General features: G+C 47.4%; 1 protein-coding gene across 4 annotated transcripts in view; it reads left to right on the top strand.

Annotated features, from left to right (window-relative positions):
• Positions 1–2,350: 2,350 nt before the first annotated feature.
• E2f3 (E2F transcription factor 3) overlaps positions 2,351–14,461 on the top strand; it is a 75,200-nt gene continuing 63,089 nt past the window's right edge. The window contains exon 1 of one of the 4 annotated variants that reach the window (XM_048348395.1): positions 2,351–3,128. In XM_048348395.1, coding sequence (XP_048204352.1) covers positions 2,745–3,128 — 384 coding nt within the window. In that variant the 5' untranslated portion in view covers positions 2,351–2,744. Of the gene's footprint in view, positions 3,129–4,118; positions 4,392–14,461 lie in introns of those variants that run through there. The other 3 variants (XM_048348396.1, XM_048348398.1, XM_048348397.1) reach the window with 3 other exon arrangements.

Raw genomic sequence — 14,461 nt, 5'->3', positions numbered from 1 at the left:
AATCACACAAATAAGTAGACTCATAAAGAGCTACCACTTATTGAACACCTTCTGTACAGTTGGCACTTTACATTTATTATTGCCTCTTTTCATCCTGACTTGCAATATGGGTATTGCAATATGAGGTCACATTTAACATATGAGAAAATAGGCTTTTAAAGATTAAAGCAATTCAGCTAGTAAACAGTCAAGCCAGAATTGAAACCTAGGCTATTCTTTGACTCCAAAGTCCATTTGCTTTCTCCTAAAGCATGCTACTGCTCCACAAGAAAATAACCCATCACAAATTTCAGCATTCTACCTTCCCATGTCTCCTCTTCTCTTTTGCGAACTCTTCATTCTGTCTCCTGATCTTGGGGTTCACTAGGCATGGAGTGTCAAGCATCTGTTTTTGGTTTTGGTTTTTTTTCTTTAGATTAAAAAATATTCCAAAACTTCCTAAACCATGAGTGGGTCTGGATTGTGAACGTTTCTTTTCTAGTGACTGTGTCATATTTATCTTACTGCAGTCACAGAAGGGAAGCCCAAGTTTGCATACAATCTGGGTCTGCATCTTGTGTCTAACATAAGACACAGATCTTTAATGACTGTATCCATTCCATTACTCCTTTCCCATAACCCCTCTGCAACCACTAAATCCAGGCTCCTAGTTATGTGCAGATGGTAATACCTAAATTCTTACAGTATTAGTGTTCTCCAAAGTGACTCACGGAACAAAGCAACACTGACAAAACAAGATTAAGGAAGTTGCTATTATACCTGCAGCTGGAAGCAGGAATTTGCAAGCTTTGAATACCACCTCCCACAGAGAGCCAAATGATTGTGCACAAATGTTTGTGAACAGCCTGGGATTCTTCAACTGGCTTGAATGCAAAACTAAAGAATTTCTGAGCCTCCGGCAAGGTTTAATAGTACTTTAAACTCATTGTTTCAGAAAAAAAGTAGCTGGACTTAAGTATTAAGGAGTGTTAGCTTTATCTGACCTGCCAAGTCAAACTTCCCATAGATTTTTGAATATTTGAGTTGGGGAACTTAGTAATAGTAATGACATTCTAGTGCAAGAGCTCAAGGATTGCAACCTTCCTCACCTAGCCAGCATCCTCTCAGCAGCTGTTTTGAATATTTCTTAATAACTGGAAACTGAGTGGTGGGTTGGTTTTCACACAATCTCACACTAACATAGAAGTCAGTGTGACAATCATTTCAAAATAGTTTCCTGGTGACAATGTCTAAACTGGTTTTTAAAAGTATGCGTTTCTAGTGTGTGTGTGTGTGTGTGTGTGTATGTATGTATGTATGTTTAGGGCATCGTGTTTGCACTCAGTTGGAGAATGTCCTGGGACGCAGGATGTAAAAGTAGCCTAGGTCGCAGGATGTGAAAGTAGCCGTGTCCAAGCAGGCTGTGTTCATTGGAGGACCACGTCATCAGGAAAGCGTGTGCTTTGTGGGATTACTGCTTGGCGGATTAGAAAGCTTGCAGATCAGTTCTGGGTTTGTCCTGATTAGCTGCCAGGGTGTTTCTGGGCCAGAGAGGGAGTCCGCTGTTGGACTCAAAACTCACACTCGTGGTTAAGAGTTCACTTGACAAGAAAGTTAATTTTTAATTAAATTCAATCCGGGCTACTAATGAAGCTCCCAAGAACGATCTGGAATGTTGACTTAAATGGTGCCCGCAGCCGCTTCAGCGGAACCTTCTGCCCCCACGATTCCATCTGCCCACATGCTTCTGTCTGTCAGCCTCGGCCTCGCGATCAGCTCTCGCCCTGGCATTGGCTGGGTTTCTGGAAGGGAGAAACCCCTGATTTAAAGGGCTCAGTTCCCATCTGCCAGCATCGTCCAACGTGCTTTTGGCACATATGTGAGAGAATCTTTCACTTTTTCATCGATTACACCTACAGGCTAAACGAAAAATGATCCCTGAAAGTGTCCCCTTGTCACCTTGACAGTTTCCAAAAGCGAAACTTGCACTCTAAACTAGATCCACACTGAGTCTGCGGAACTCGAGTCCCTGCCCAGGTCAGCGGTGCCTGCCCAGCAGGTGGGAGGGGACGAGGGCGGAGCCTGGGATAGGCGTGGCCTTCCGTGGGAGAGTAGGAAACGGCCCCACCCCTTATGAAGAAAAAAAACTTGCTGTGGTCCCAGCCAATCAAGATGGTTTATGCAAATAGAGCCCCGCGTCGTCACGGTAACCGTAATGCGAGGCAGCCAATGAAAGCCAGCCAGTCGCGTCTCTGCTCCACAATTGGGACTGAAGTCAGGAGATGGAGACCCAATGGGCTGTGGGAACGGTCCTCGGCGGGTTGAGGGGCGGAGACATGCAAATATGGTTTGAAAAGCCGGCGGGAAATCTGAGTTTCGCGGGAGGACCTTGGCGCGTAAACCGTATCCCTTCATTCATTGTCAGCAGCAGCTTCCTGGAGCCATTTTTCAGCTGCCGGCCGCAGCACCCGGGCTGCCGCCACCGCCTCGCAATCCGTTGCATCGGCTGCCCCCGACGCCTCCATCCCCCATCGGGGTCTGATATCCGTGCGGCCGGGACCCTCCTCTCTCCAGAGCCCCGATTATTTTTGGCCCCGGGGGCCTGTTCGGTACGGAAAAATAAAAAGAGAGAGAGAGGGGGCTCGGAAGCGCCGGGCTGGGAGGAGAGAAGGAGGAGAGACTTGGAAACTCCGACTGCAAATAATAAAAGAAATTGAAAGCAATAAATTGACATATCGTAACACTAAAAAGAGCAGGAACGAGAGATGAGAAAGGGGATCCAGCCCGCCCTGGAGCAGTACCTGGTGACCGCCGGGGGTGGGGAGGGGGCGGCTGTCGTCGCCGCCGCCGCCGCCGCTGCAGCCTCCATGGACAAAAGGGCACTGCTGGCCAGCCCGGGTTTCGCCGCCGCCACTGCCGCCGCCCCGGGCGCGTACATCCAGATTCTCACCACGAACACTTCCACCACCTCCTGTTCCTCCTCCCTCCAAAGCGGCACCCTCGCCGCCGGCCCCCTACTCCCCAGTGCCCCCGGCGCGGAGCCCACCGCCGGCAGCCTCCTCTACACCACGCCGCACGGACCCTCCGGCAGAGCCGGGCTGCTGCAGCAGCCACCAGCGCTGGGACGCAGCGGCGGCGGCGGCCCTCCGGTAATACCCTCCCTCCTCACCGTCCCCGGCCCAGGTGGGAGGTGGGCTCGCCCGGCGTGCGTGGGGTGGCGGGCGCGCGCTGCGGGCCGCCGGGCAAGAGCGCATGGCCGAGCATCGTGGGCCTCGGCGGGCGGCTGTCCCTCCCAGCGAGGACTTATTGTTAAGACTTGTGTGTGTGTTCTCCTCCCCACCGGAGTTGCTGGGAGGGTCGGGGTCCCAGCCAGGCGCGTGGGGCAGCGGGGATCGCCTTGGCATAACCCACATCTAACACTGCAAAACTTTTCGCAGTCCCCCCCCCCACTTCTTTTCCTGCACTTTTTCCCTACCCCCCACTCTTCCCTCCCCTCCAACTCGAAGCTTCCTCTTTCTCGGGCGTAGGAAGGGGTCACGCCCCGGATGGAGAAGGGGGTGGGGGAGGGAGTAGTGATCTGAAGAGTGGGGGACCCCTGGGGCTGGAATCTGGGGGGACCTGTGGACACGACCATTCCTATCAGGCCTCCGAGGCCCAGAGGCGGCCGGGGGTCCCCGAGGCGTGCTTGGAGCGCGGGGGCTCTGCCGGGCTGCGCTTGACACATGGGAAGGGGGGGGGCGGAATCTTAACTCCTGGCAACAAAGGGGCTGGGGTGGCCTAAGGGGAGTCGAGCCTAGGAGAAGGGGGACTGGAAGCGGGGTGCTGGGCCGGGGCGTGGGCTGTGTGGGGTGAGGGGCCAGCGGGCTGTTTGCAGCTCCGGCCTGGGCGCATCCTGGTGGTGGCAGCGGCGGCGCCCGCGTGGCCCGCGCGCCGGGGCCTTGCACACCGGGCCCGGGGCCTGCCCTTGACCCGCTTCTCTCCTGGCCCCTTCCTTCCCCCCGCCCGGTCCCCCTCCCCGCCCCCCGGCGACGGAGGGCGGGGGCAGCCGGGTTCCCGTCCCGCCGCCCGGGTCTGTCCCTCTCTCCGGGACCCGCCGGTGACGTTTCGCACACGTGCGCGGAGGACGCGCCTGTGACTGGGGAGGAGGCGGCGGCGGGAGGGGGCGCTGGAGGGGGAGAGGGGGGCACCCACTTCCTCCTGCTCGCCGGCTCCCTGGCCTGGGACGGTCCGGGCGCCCTCGCACCCGCCCCCGGTACCGCCACCCTCCCTCTCCTGTCCCCACCCCCCCTCCACCGGCGCCCGCCCTCGCCCGGCGCCGCGGGTCTGTGCGGCCCTCCGGGCCCCCTCTCCAGCCGGCCCCCCCACCTCTCCCCAGGAGCCAGGCTGTTTCGGAAATGCCCTTACAGCAGCAGGTTAGTGACCGGGACGGCTCGGGGGGCCGCCGCCGCCGCGGGGGCTCGGGGTTCGGTGGGAGGCTGAAGCCGGGAGGGTAGGCGGTTGAGCGGGGTTTTGGAGTGGGAACGGGGGGTTGGGTGCTCGAGGGAAATGAGTAAGCAAGAAAAATCTAACTAAGTAAATGCCCCGGCCTCTGGTTTTAGGAGCCCCCCCAGGCGGCAGTGATCGCCCCAGGGGGTGGGCTCGGTGTTTACGTGTCTTTCCCCCCCTCCTTGGGGGCGGATGGATGGACGATCGAGAACCAGAGGGGGCTCCTCGCCCAGGGCCGAGTTGGGCTCTGTTTTCTTCAGTCTTCTTCCCTTGTGCTGGAGGGGGAGGGGGCAGGTCAGAGGGTAGGGTTGTCTGTAGGGTTCCCAGGCCACCCGCCACCCCCTCCCTTTGTCCCTGTCATTTATAAAGCGCCTTTGAGAGATGATTTAGGTCAGTATGCGGCTCCTCTTTTTGTTGCTACTAGAAAGAAGTGTGGCTGGGAGGTCTCCCCCTTTCTCCTTTTTTCTCCTTCATACCTTCCTCCATACCTCCTGGTCTTCACCCTCGTGGTCGAGGCTTGGCCCGACGAGGCGAGAACCGAACCGGACTCCGATGAATGGGGGTTGTTTGCTCGGGAAATCCAGTGGTGGACCTCCACCTCGTCTCAGCTCCAAATGGGTTTAATGTGTTTTATTTTGTTTTATTTGCAGAATCAAGATTTTGCTGGGGTCTTACAGAAAGTATGCATACAGGCAGCAGCACTTTGGGGGGAGGGAAAAGAAAACTGGGATGAGTCTGGGAATTATTCAACATTTTTGTTTTCTTTCCTGTTTTTAATTTCTCCCAGGGTTGGATCATAACTGCTTTCCATCCTCAGAGATACTTGGTTGGAGATGTGTGGTACAGTTTCAAGTTAGACGCTCGTAGCTTCTTTAGTGACTAGGGTCTACCAGCAGGGGGGAAACTGAGTACAGTACCTGCTCACACATACAGTATCCAGTGTGCTCGATTCTCAGTCATAAGAACACTATGCTTTTATTCGCATTAAATGCACTTACTGGCTTGACCTAATCGTGCTAAGGATATATTTTCAACATTTATTTACCCCAGCCCACCCCCTACAGCTCTGATACTCTATCATAAACCTAACCTGTAACAACCAGCTATTGACATGCTTCTGGGGTTGGATTCAGACTTACAGAGGAGGTAGTTTTGATAATGGGAAATTGTGAGACCGCTGAATTATTTTTTAATCTTAGAGCCCTTTTTGGACCAGGTCTCCAAGACTTTTCTAGCCACATTTATAGGTAGTTTACTGTGTTTTAAGTATTTAAAGTCTAAAAATTGGCCCTTAGCGCCATCCAAATTACTTCAAAACTATTCTCCTATCCATGAGGTTATTATTCTAGGAATGTATGTTTTTATGGACTTGGACACTCAAATATTTTTTCATTATAGGAATATAAATGTAACTTATACATATTCAGAAGCATTTTTACATAAGGCTGTAATGTATGCTGAATCATTGGTTAATCTACGCTTTTAAGAGCTATTTGTTCGGAAGTGGGCAGGAAATTTATCTCATCAATGCATACAAAGTCCTAGGCAATACTTGTAAAGTTTGATTTTTTTTCTTTAAATCAAAACTGTATTAGGCTTCCAGTCAAGTCTTGAAATCTTATTTATATTCTTTCCCCAAGCAGGAACTACAAGATGGGAACGTGAAATGATTGACCAAAACAAAGATAAGACCATCTAAGTGCTTTGTGGCCAAGAAGTGGTTGAGAATTCTTCAGGTCACCAGAGTTGCATACCCATCTGGTTTTATTTCCAAATTCTGTCTCAGGGACATCTAAGAACTGGGAGCAAATAACAATCTCTTAAAACTTTACTTTCTTTTCTGTAAAATAGTGACAAAAATAATACTACCTTTAAGGTTCTTTTTGAAGAGTTAAATAATGGTGACATATAAAATACTTAGCACTGGGCCTAGCAAATAATGGATATCTAGTAACATTAGTAAACAGATGTATATGTGTGTATACATAATATATTGCATATATATGTTATATGTATATACACACAGCACCGACAGTCCCTTTGCATATCTGAGCAGAATGGCTCAAAGTTTTATAAAGTGATATGTAATTAAACATGACTAGATAGAATGTGTAAGGCATGGCTTTCCTAGCAGTGGGTAAAATGGGGATATTTCAGAAAGATGTGTCGAGAGAGAGAGAAAGATGGTGGTAGGGGACTTTTGAACCTCTGTCTTGGGTCAGCTCAAATTGAGGTCAGCTCATCCTCATGTTTTTGCCTGAGCTCTGTTCTACTCCTGGGTCCATTCCACTGCTGACTTTTGCATGCAGTTTCTGTTTAGTGCCTTTTGTTAAAACTGAACTTGCCAGCCTTCACTATGTCAGAAACATGCACTGCATAAATTCAGTGTGTGGATTGGTCAAACTTGGAACTAGACACACTACAAAGAAACTGAATCAAAAATGCTATTCCCTGGAACAGACCAGACAGGATTCATCATCTTCTGCCTCTTTGTTTTTCTAGAAAGAAGCTGAAATGGTTTCCTCCTTCCAGAAAATATGAGATCTGTTAGTGCAAGAGGCAATGTCCTGTCATATCAGCTTTAATTTAATCCAGTCATAGCAACCTGCTGATTATACTTTGGGAAACAACCTTCAGTGCTTGAAATATTCATTGGAGAATGGAGAAGCCATAGGTGCTATTTCAGCAGGGTCTCTTTTCCTGCACAAGTATAAAAGAAGGAAAATGCTGGGTTCCTGTGGTTCTGTACTCAATAATCTTGCTTCTGCTGAGATGTATGGCTGATGCCAAGTGTGAGCCGGGAGAGAATTTTTAGTCATTTCATACCCCAAAATGGAAGTTTTAATATAATGCAGTGCCCAGACTTGGGCAGTACAAATAGCTCCTCTATAATCAGTACCAAGGGCGCCACCATAATCATCCTGAGACAAAGCACCCTTAACTGAGGCACTGTGTGTGAGAGAGAGTACCTCAGCTTGTGAGCAGGAAAGGATTTCTCCTTTCTCTAAATCACCACCTTGTGTAATACTTGGAAGACGGGTGGGTTCTGAGATTAATGTGCTATGTAAAGCAAAGTTGAAAACAGAAAATAATACTCTAAGCTTAGACACGAATAAGTACCAACACCTGGAGATTGAAAGGCAGCGGAAAGCTATATTGTGGTTTCTCAAAGATAAGAAACAGTAGTTCTCCCTGAAACTCTCAAGTCTTAGTTGGCATCCCCATACATACACAACCCACCCTTTAACCCCTTTACTGGTGACTTGGACTTGTCCCGATTAAAGCTTTAAGTAGTCAAGTTAATTTTTTGGCTAGTTTTCTAACTTAACCTGATTTCTAAATCCTGTTTCCCACTTAAGCTAACCAACTCCCAGATCCTTTTACCCCCCCCCCCTCCCTTTTTTTTTTGTAACACCTGAGTTTGAGCTCCTTGGCTTCTCAGGGTTTGAACTCAGGAGCTTGGGTTTGGTTAGGCAGGGGCTATACCTCTGAACAGTGCCTCTTTTTGCACTGGTTATTTTTGAATAGAGTCTCGTTTCTGCCTATTCATTCATCAGTACCATTATCCTACTGGGTTTTTTTGTTTGTGTGTTTCTTTCTGTAGCTGGGATGCAGTCTTATGGACATTGGTTGAGATAGTCTTAGGGCTCAGTGTTGCCCTCTTCCATAACTAGGATAACAGGCTAGTACCATACCCAGCTATTAGTTAAGGAGTCACTTCAACTTTTCTGCTCAGGCTGGCCTCCTATTCTTAGCCTCCTAGGTAGCTAGACTTACAGGTGTGAGCCCACCATTGCCCAGTTTCTTTGGCCTGTACACTTTCAAATGATATTCATAGTAATTTAGTTAGGATGAGTGAAAATCAATTGCCTTTGTTCATCAAATCAAATTCCGCAGAGATTCTCATGAAACTACCCAATAGTGCAAAGTAAAGAAAATACCTTTGCACCCTTATCAGATTCTCTTATTTTATTTCTTAAAGAAAACAGCTCTGAACAATTCAAGGTACTAAGTATGTGGTTCCGAGGATCATTTCTTACTTTTTAGCTATTTAAAAATTGTATCCTCGGGGCTGGGGATATGGCCTAGTGGCAAGAGTGACATGAGGCCCTGTGTTCAATTCCCCAGCACCACATATACAGAAAAAACGGCCAGAAGTGGCGCTGTGGCTCAAGTGGCAGAGTGCTAGCCTTGAGCAAAAAGAAGCCAGGGACAGTGCTCAGGCCCTGAGTCCAAGCCCCAGGACTGGCCAAAAAAAAAAAAAAAAAGTATCCAGGCTGTATTTACAATTGCTAAAGCCTCCCTTTTTTTTCCTGCTAATAATTATTCGTAGGGCTAAGAAGGGTGGATAACTGACAAAGAAGTAAATAGAGGAAACCACTAATGTATCTCCTTCCTCCTCCCTGGTCCTGACTGGCTTCTAAGAATGACTGGGGAAAATGTTTCTTACACAAAGGAAAGTTACACAAAAGAAGACAAGGTGAGGTGGAGTGAATGGGAAGTGGGGTAACAAAGGTAGATTTTTCTCTCAGTAAGAGGGGAAAATGGTTCGTTCCTGTATACACCTTTGCTTCGAACACTTTCCCCTGCAGTATATAATTTAGAATAATGCATTTTCAACCCCCAGCCTTAATGGGGATTGTCCTGTGGCCACTACATATGCCTACATTAAAACTGAGCAGCCAGGCCCCGGTGTTTCATGCTTGTAATCCTAGCTACTCAGGAAGATGAGGATCATGGTTTGAAGCCAGCCTGGGCAAAAAAAAATCCTAGAAACTTTTATCTCCAATTATCAGAGACTCTTAACTCCAGTTAACTACTTAAAAACTGGAAGTGGTGCTGTGGCTCAAAAGGTAGAGCACTATTCTTAAGCATGAAGAGGTTCAGGGACAGGCCCTGAGTTCAAGCCCCACAACCAACCAAAAAAAAAAAAATCATTGAACAAACTTTGATGAAGCTTGTGGCATGCTAGGTGGTATCTTGAAGCTCCCCTCCCTCCCCCCTAGGGGACATGCCCCCAGCTTTGCTTTGTAAGCCAAGGCAGGATTTTATGTCAGCTAAAGCTTGGGAGCATTTGAGAATTGACAGCTGATGGAATTGGAGAGCAAGCAGAGAAAGAACATAAAGGAAAAGGGGACTCTCATTTGGTTTCTGTTCCCCTAACCCAAATGACTGGGGCCATTTGTAGTGTCCTGGATTTGGACACTGGATTAGGCAATACATGGTATTTATGATGGCCTGGGAGCTATCATGGTGCAGATTCCTGGGCTACTCAGCCTTCTGCTTTTGTGAGTGTCTGGTGCAGTTAATTACTTACCCTGTTCATGGAGGGACAAAGCTAGAACTGGAAACTCTTTAGTAACTAGAAGCTTCTTTTGCCAAATTATGTCTTAGGTACCATATGGGAAAATTGCAATGTGTAGGATACATTTTATATTTCTAGACTCAGTGGTTACATATAAGAAGGGGGGAGGACATGGTATAAGTAGAAAAGTGTCCTTTGAACAATCGGCTATTGAGTAACTTCTTCCTAAAGATAACTAAAGTAGCAAACTACTTCAGAAGTTAAGTTGAAAAGGAATTATAAAATGAAACAAATGACTGTCAGGGAAACATGCTGATGGTATTTTTAAAGCTTTATTTGATACTCGGAGGTCTGATTTTTCTGTGGCTATGACATTTCTAGTGAAGATGTATCTCACAGAGAATATCCTGGATTTGGAATCTTGTTGAGAGAGGGAAACGGGAGGGAATTTTTTTTTTTTTTTTTTGGTCCTGGGCCTACATCCTCAGTGACTCTCCTGGGCCATGGCACTGTGGGTTTGGCGAAGATGTTCTTCAAGTGGTTTGCTAGTGTGCTGTGGCAATGCGGCTGGTGGGTTATCCCTCCCGGAGGAAGTCACCCCCTAAAAGCCAGGACTAATTCCCTTAAAGTTCTTTATTTTACTTGTGGAACTGAGAGCGCTTAAACAGAATTGCTTCAAACCCTGAATCAGCCTTGTAATGAAACATAATCCAACATGGCTGAAGTTCACTTGCTCTTAGGAGTAGGGCTTTATGATTTATCTGTAATCCAGCAGCCAGAAAGATACTTTGTATGACAGGAGGCTAAAAACCAGTGAATACAAGGTAGCAATTGAGAGACTGTAGCTGTATATGAACCTGATTTCTGCTGGGGGATATTTATGAGGGGTGGAGGAATTGAATCCCCCTGCCCCACTGTCTAGTCTTGCCTGGCCACTCTAGAGAACCCTTTGGAGTGGGGGTGAGGGAGGGGGGCGTCCTCCGGTATGCTATGGAGAGTCTGCTGAGAAAGTCTGTCCTGATTTTGTTTGTATGATCCTCAAGGGCATGGGTTTGGATTTATCAGATGCAGTGAACTTAGGCCCCAGTGATTTCACACCCCCTCTGTCCTTTTGCATTTCTTTCTTTGTTTGCTCTACCACTTGAGCCATAGCACCACTTCTGGTTTTCTGGTGTTTAATTGTAGATAAAAGAGCCTCATGGGCTTTCCTGGCCAGCTTTGAACCTCAGCCCTCAGCTCTCCGCCTCCTGAGTAGCAAGGATTAAAGGCGTGAGCCACTGGCACCCAGCTCTTTTTTCTTTTTCATGGGGCTTTGAACTCAAGTCACATCCTTGCTCTGCTGAACCTGCCACCTCAACCACAAAGCTTTTTGCTGGTTGTTTCGGATGGAGCCTCCTCATGGACTTTTCTGCCTGGACTAGCTTTGCACCACAGTCCTTCAGATCTCAGTCTACTGACTAACTAGGGTTACAGGAAAGCTGCTGTTGCCCAACCCTTCAATTCTGGTGCTTTGGGGTTCCAGAAATATATAACCTGAGCAGGATCCCCGGGGCTCACACTTCCCTCTAGCTTGTCTGCACCCAGCAGGTCCTTGGAGAGAAGAAAGCTTGTGTACGTAAAATTCACACTCCCTAAAAGGTGAAGTGATAGACCCTGGAGCTGGTGTATAGAGTTTCTGTTCCAACTGTACTGACCACTTACATGTCTTTGGACAAAAGCTTTTATCTGTCTTCAGTTCCCCATCTGTGCCTACTGCATCAGTACTCATAAGGGGAGAAAGTTTAAATTAACTTGTATTTGTAAAGTGTTGGGCATGCCATTGTTGAGTAGCTGCACAAATAGCTCCACGATGGAGTTGTTCTTTTTCATGGCCATTTCTTGTGCTGCCATTTTGTGATGTTCTCTTAGCCTTTAGCCATCATTTCAACCCACATGCTCCTCTAAAAAAAATGGTGGTGATGAGAAGGAGGAGTGGGCCATGGGGTGGCTTTGCCTAATGCAGTCATTACCATCCTAGGGTCTGTATCTCTTTATAAGCTGTCTATTGACTTGGGAGAAAGAACAGAATAAGCTTCTTATAGTGCTATCAGTAGTCATGAATAAAACCTTTATTTCTGTGATTAAATGTGTTAATAAAGTGGTACTATTCATATGAATTGCACTATTAACATAATTTCACTTCTGTACAGTAAACCTTGGCTTATGACTGAATGGGAGAGATCGGGACCTCTCTAAGCTCCTGGACCCTGGCTGAGTTGGAGGTTCCCCCGGTGTATCTGGGGGTGAGCGCTGGTCTTGCTCCACAGAGGCAGTTGAACCTGCTTGTGTGCTTGTCTTGTCCCTTCTCCCTCACACTTCTTTATTCTGTGTTGTTTGTTCTTTTCTCCCCCTCCCTGGCTCTCAGATGAGACATGCAGCCTTCAGTGGCCGCTTCTGGGACTTAAATTAATTTTGCCCATGTTTCAGGCATTATAGGTACTGTGAAATCCTGCCTTTTCCCAGGCCACTTCCCACCCTTCCCAGCTTAACGCTGCCACAGCACCTGATTTCAGATTGCCTTTCAGTGCATTTGCTCATGGATCTTCCTCGCCCTGCTTCACTCCCCTTACGGCCTTCCTTCCCACAGGTCCTTCAAAGCCCTCTTGAGGTAACCCTAATGGACAGAACCACCCCTGACTCCCCAGCATTGGAGTCTTTCCCATTCTTAAGTGACTTTCTTGTGGTTCATCCTAGTCTGCCATGTTCCTCATGATCTTCCACGTTCTTGACTAACTCCCCTAACTTTGCCCTCTGAGAGATCAGTCTGCCTTCATCATCTACTCCTTACAATGACTTTTAGGCTGTACACTCAAGTAGTTGAGGTGTTTTCATTAGACATCTTTTGTGGGCTTGGCACCCCACTAGTCTTATTGGGGATGGAAAAGAATTACGAGGTGTGATCCACCCACTCTTGAGTTTACAGTCTTAGGGGAGACACTTTATACACAAGTTCATCTCAAGCAAGATTAAACAAGAGTCAGGAAGAAAGCAAGACTCATCTATAGTCCTCAGTTGTAACGTATGGACAGAAAGTAGGAGGGGAGCAGGTGAAAGTCACCAGCTTATATGTGGGCCATGAGAACAGGGAGGGCTGTCAATCTCAGCATATTGGAATTCTCCCAGAATTCACCCAGGTCATTGAGAATGTCTGAGGATAAGGTCTTTAAAATACCTCAGGTGATTTTAATGTGCACTTGTCATTGGAACTTCTAGGCTAGGTGGAGAGAAGAGTGGGGAGGCTGTTCCTGCTTGGGGAAGCATAAGCCAGTGTTAGAGAGAAAATAGGTTAGCATATGGAGGGACCAGTTAGACTGGTGTCAATATCAGGAATAATAACACTGTTAGCATATATTGGTAAAATTGCTCTAGGCTAGGGGATGCCTTTATACATACAGAGCTTGGCAGGAAGTAAAAAGGGTTGGAGGGGCTATGATTGAAGGATGGGGTGTCTGTGCTTGCATAAAAGAAAGGTTCTATCTGCTGGGGACTGTAGGATCTTGCCCCAGCCATAGGCTGCCAGGGAGGAAGGCAGGCCTTGTATGTTACCAGATCCACAATCTTCTTGAAATGCCAGAAATCTACTGGTTTTTAAATGTTGGCTTGATTAAAAAGGAAAATGTGCAGGCCAAACAAAATAGGTCTGTAGGCCAGATTTGGCTGAAGGGCTGCCACTCCACAGTCTCTGGTCTGTGAAGTAATAATAGCTAATGTTTATGGAGAGCCCGTGTGTATCAAGGGCACTGAACTAAGTGTTTTGCTCGCATTAGCACATTATCCACAGAACCACCTATGAAGTGGGTATTATTACCCTCCTTGTTCTACCCAGGAGGAAGTCGATGGCCAGGGGTTAAAGGCCTGGCTTAGGGCCCTACTAATAAGTGGGACAATCAGAATTAAACCCAAGTCTCAGCTTATCCCCGTTGGTATCCTTTGGTCTCTGGCCTTCAGTGTGTTGGTAGGAACCCAGATACCTGTCAAAAAGAAAGAATCCAGCGTGTTTCCTCATACATGATCCTTATTCGTGAATGCTTGGCCACATCATAGGAGGGAGAGTCAGGAGGATCGCAAGTTCAAGGCCAGATGGGCTACGCAGATCCAGTCTCGAGGAAAGCAAAAACTAAAAGCTTCAGATTTAGAATCTTTTTCTTTCAGATTTTGGGGATATTTTCATATATGTACATATTTACATATATTTACCTATGTACCTTACACACATAGCTTGAAAGTAATTCTTACACATGACATAATAATTTTGTGTGTGAGACAGATTCTTCATGATGTATAATTTCCCACTTGTGGGGAACATACAGGTAGGTAAAAAGCTTCAGATTTTGGAACATTTCAGATGTTCAGATTAGGAATATCCAATCTGTAATTAGAATTCCCTCAAGTATTTGTTCCTATGTAGGTTTCTAAGCTCCATCGCTATCCTTAATCAGAGAAATGCACAAATCTAATTTCCTGTAACTGGGGAAACCCAGACATATGTAAAAAGTTCTTCAACATGACTGACTGCCCTGGTAAGGGAAGGAATCTTGTATAGAATCCAAGCACAAGAAGTCCGTCCCAACTCACTGTTGGTTGTAGAGAGAGAACAAACCCGCAGAGCCCAGGGACCAGATCTCATGTCCACCCTAGTGGTACCATCTTCCA

This window comes from Perognathus longimembris, chromosome 6 (genome assembly GCF_023159225.1).
Source record: "Perognathus longimembris pacificus isolate PPM17 chromosome 6, ASM2315922v1, whole genome shotgun sequence".
In the NCBI taxonomy this organism is placed as follows: Eukaryota; Metazoa; Chordata; class Mammalia; order Rodentia; family Heteromyidae; genus Perognathus; species Perognathus longimembris.
This window is presented reverse-complemented; position numbering and strand designations above follow the sequence as displayed.